This window comes from Canis lupus, chromosome 38 (genome assembly GCF_003254725.2).
Source record: "Canis lupus dingo isolate Sandy chromosome 38, ASM325472v2, whole genome shotgun sequence".
NCBI classification, from domain to species: domain Eukaryota; kingdom Metazoa; phylum Chordata; class Mammalia; order Carnivora; family Canidae; genus Canis; species Canis lupus.
Window position 1 is genome coordinate 23,591,493 of NC_064280.1, and position 3,784 is coordinate 23,595,276.

At 42.6% G+C, this 3,784-nt stretch overlaps 1 protein-coding gene across 1 annotated transcript; it reads left to right on the forward strand.

Annotated features, from left to right (window-relative positions):
- Positions 1-2,795, forward strand: LOC112642873 (olfactory receptor 6N2). Its single transcript, XM_025420660.3, has one exon. The coding sequence runs from the start codon at positions 724-726 to the stop codon at positions 1,675-1,677; it is 954 nt and encodes a 317-aa protein (XP_025276445.1). The 5' UTR covers positions 1-723; the 3' UTR covers positions 1,678-2,795.
- Positions 2,796-3,784: the final 989 nt, after the last annotated feature.

The following is a 3,784-nucleotide window of genomic DNA, read 5'->3' on the forward strand; positions in this document are numbered from 1 at the left end:
CGGGAGCCTCCTCCTCTGAGAAGCTCCTGAGAAGTGACCCTGGTCTGAGAAACAAGCGTCTTCCTCAGCCCTCCGTGGGGCTGGGCCCTTCTCGGGCAAGACCAAGATGATGAGCTGGTGTGCTACCTCCCCGGTAAGGCCGTCAGCTTTCTGGGGGCAGGGGCTGCACCTTGCCGGAGGTCTGCTCCTTTTGCCCGACACAGGTGTCTTCAAGAAGTATTCGTACCTGTGAACGGAGCAGTAAGACTTCGCCCTTGTACTCATCTCATATACGAAGCTCACCTTTTGAATCTGACTGAAGGAAAACACTAGGTCCTGGGGGAAGAGGGCTAGAATGTTTGGGGAAGGGCCCATAGTGTAGACAGCATGGAGGCCATGGATTCTAATCTTGTTTCTGTGACATGGTGTCCAGAATAAACAGAAGAGCTCATAGTCTCACCATCCTCTCTATTCTTGAACTTTCTTGTCTGTAAAATGGGTATCGCGATGGCACTCGTTGCTCATGTAAAAATTACGTAAAATAGAAAACACTCGTAAAAGTGCTCAATGCTTGGTGAGCATTAGCTGCCGTTACCCGTAGAGCGGTATTCCCCGTGGCAGCAGTCATATAATAAAATACTGCCTTCCAGTCAAACAAACCGTCAAGACAAAGGAAGTGTTGAGTTGGGTTTGGCAGTCACCTCCACCCAGTTTTCTCTCCCTCCCTTCCCACCTCGGCCTCCCATGGAACGGCACAACCGCTCAAGCCTGGTCGAGTTCGTGCTCCTTGGTTTCCCCAAAGTGGGACACGTCAGAGGCTGGCTTTTTGTCCTGCTGCTGTTGGCATACCTGTTCACTATCTGCGGCAACATGCTCATCTTCTTAGTCATACGACTGGATGCAGCCCTGCACACACCCATGTACCACTTTGTCAGTGTACTCTCCGTCTTGGAGCTGTGGTACACGGCCACTACCATCCCCAAGATGCTGGCCAATCTTCTCAGTGAGAAGAAGACCATTTCTTTTGCAGGATGCCTCCTTCAGACCTACTTCTTCCACTCCCTAGGGGCCTCTGAATGCTACCTTCTTACAGCCATGGCCTATGACCGGTATCTGGCCATCTGCCGGCCCCTCCACTACCCTGCAATTATGACGCCAACCCTCTGTAGCAAGATGGCTGCTGGCTGTTGGACTTGTGGCTTCCTGTGTCCCATTTCCGAAGTCATCCTGGTCTCCCGGCTCCCCTTCTGTGGCTACAATGAAATTCAACACATCTTCTGTGACTTTCCGCCTCTGCTGAGCCTGGCCTGCAAGGACACATCCACTAATGTCCTTGTGGACTTTGCCATCAATGCCTTCATCATCCTAATCACCTTTCTCTTTATTATGGTTTCTTATGGAAGAATCATTGGTGCTGTACTGAAGATAAAAACAGCAGCAGGGAGAAGGAAGGCCTTCTCTACATGTGCCTCGCATCTCACTGTGGTTCTCATCTTCTTTGGGAGCATCATCTTCATGTATGTGCGCCTAAAGAAGAGCTATTCCCTGACCCTTGACCGAACACTTGCTGTTGTCTACTCTGTACTGACGCCACTGGTCAACCCAATTATCTACAGCCTTCGTAACAAGGAACTCATTAAGGCCATCAAGAGGACCGTCTTCCGGAAAGGGGAGAGAGCTAGTCCTACTCACCACTGACTCTCCACCAAGGTCCTTTCTCCGCTTCAATGCTGGCCTCATGAAAGTTCTCTGTACCTTCGTCCTGACCTTGAGTAATCTTCCCATTATTACACATGCTACGGATCTCATCTCCCCTTGCCTTCCCAAAGACATAATTTATGTTTTTCTTTTATTTCCTGTATCTTTATGGTTTTCCATTTTTTACTTGATCCGTGCATTCAGCATTTAAGAATGCTTTAGAATCTCCCTTCTTAACAAACACACATATTTACTTGGCATGCATCCTCAGCTAGCTAGAAGTCTATTTCTCTCTGCTCTCATTTCCAATCAAAGTTCTCAAAATGATTAATGACACAATCTCTCTTCTCTTCACTTTACAACCCATTGCAATCTGGCTTTGGCTCAGACCCTCCAAACAATATTTTGCCAAGATCATTAATGACCTCCATGTTGAATCCATTAGGCTCTTCTTGTCTTTCCTTTTTCTTGAACTCTTGATACATGTGACCACTTCTTACTCCCTAAAAAAGTTTGTCTCTTAGCTCTGATTGCATCATTATCTCTTCATTTTCTTCTTATTCTTCAAATCCATCTTTCTATCTTTTTTTTATCCTACCTTACTAGATCCTTGAGTTATTCTTTTTTTTAAAAGATTTTATTTATTCATGAGAGAGAGAGAGAGAGAGGCAGAGACACAGGCAGAGGGAGAAGCAGGCTCCATGCAGGGAGCCCAATGTGGGACTTGATCCTGGGTCTCCAGGATCACACCCTGAGCCAAAGGCAGGCACCAAACTGCTGAGCCACCCAGGGATCCCCTCCTTGAGTTATTCTTATGGTTTTAAATTTCCTACCTACACTAGAACTCTTTGAGTTATTCAAATACATGAAGATTTGTGTGGCTCCAAGAACTTTGCGCCGTTCCTCCCGCCACAACACTTCATTTGGTTCACTCCTCATTGTGTGAGTATTTGTTCAAATGCCACATTCAAGTGACATTATCTTCAAGAGGATGATGTATGTTATCACCTAATGTATGTTGCCTAACATATGTTACTCATTTTTCCCCTTTTAAATTATGTTTGTTTCCTTCTAAATATGTATTGCAACTAATTTGTAAATATATAGATAGACAGATAACTGGCATCAGTATATATATCATTTGTTGTTCTTTCCTACAAGTCTATAAACTACATTTCGTCTGAAATCATGTCAGTTTTGTTACTTGTTATATGTCCAGAATCTCAAAAGTGTCTAAACTTGCTGAGTATCAATAAAAATGTCAAGAATGTAAAATAGGATGAATCTGAACCACTCCTTTCACTAACACATTGATCCCTACTCTAATCACTACTGTAGCCCACTCTTTTTAAAGTGCTTTGAACTCACTCCTGTCTCCGATACAGCCAGCCTCAACTTGTCCTACCTCTGCCATTTAAATCTCTCTGGATAATACTGACAACCAGCCCTTATTAATCACCAACTGTGCTACTCTCAGTTATCTTTTCTTGATCTATATTGCTTTATTTGCAGACTGTGGTGGGCAGGTAAGCAATCTTTAGGAGATGTTTATTGCTAGCATTGTATGGTTCTAGGACCCCATTTAACTCTTTTCTTTCTTAGATGTCTTTTTGGGGTCCTGAATTCCAAGGCTGGCCTTTTGTCACAAAAATAAGAGTTTTTTCTGAGTCACAAATTTCCCAGTCTTTCAAGATTCCTCATTCATTTCTTAAATTTTCTAGGTATTCAAGCAATTATTTCAAACATAAGACTTTTCTTAGTAATGCAGATTAATTGAACATTAAAAATTATCTTACTTGTGTACAACATATGAATATGAAGTCATAAAAGTTCCATATATATGTATGTATGTACATATACATACAATATGCAAAAATAATTTATATATGTTAACTTTCACAACTTCCACGGAACAAAGAGGGAGGAAATCATGATTCTCCTTTATGGATGAGACTGCGTCACAATTTCTTTACCTATATTTTAATTTCTCTTCTTTTCTATTTCTGCATCCATTTTTATCTCTATATTACTGAATATTACAACTATTATTTATCCATAGGATCCTTAGACATATACAGAGAGAAGAAAGCTTTCACACTATGTCTTC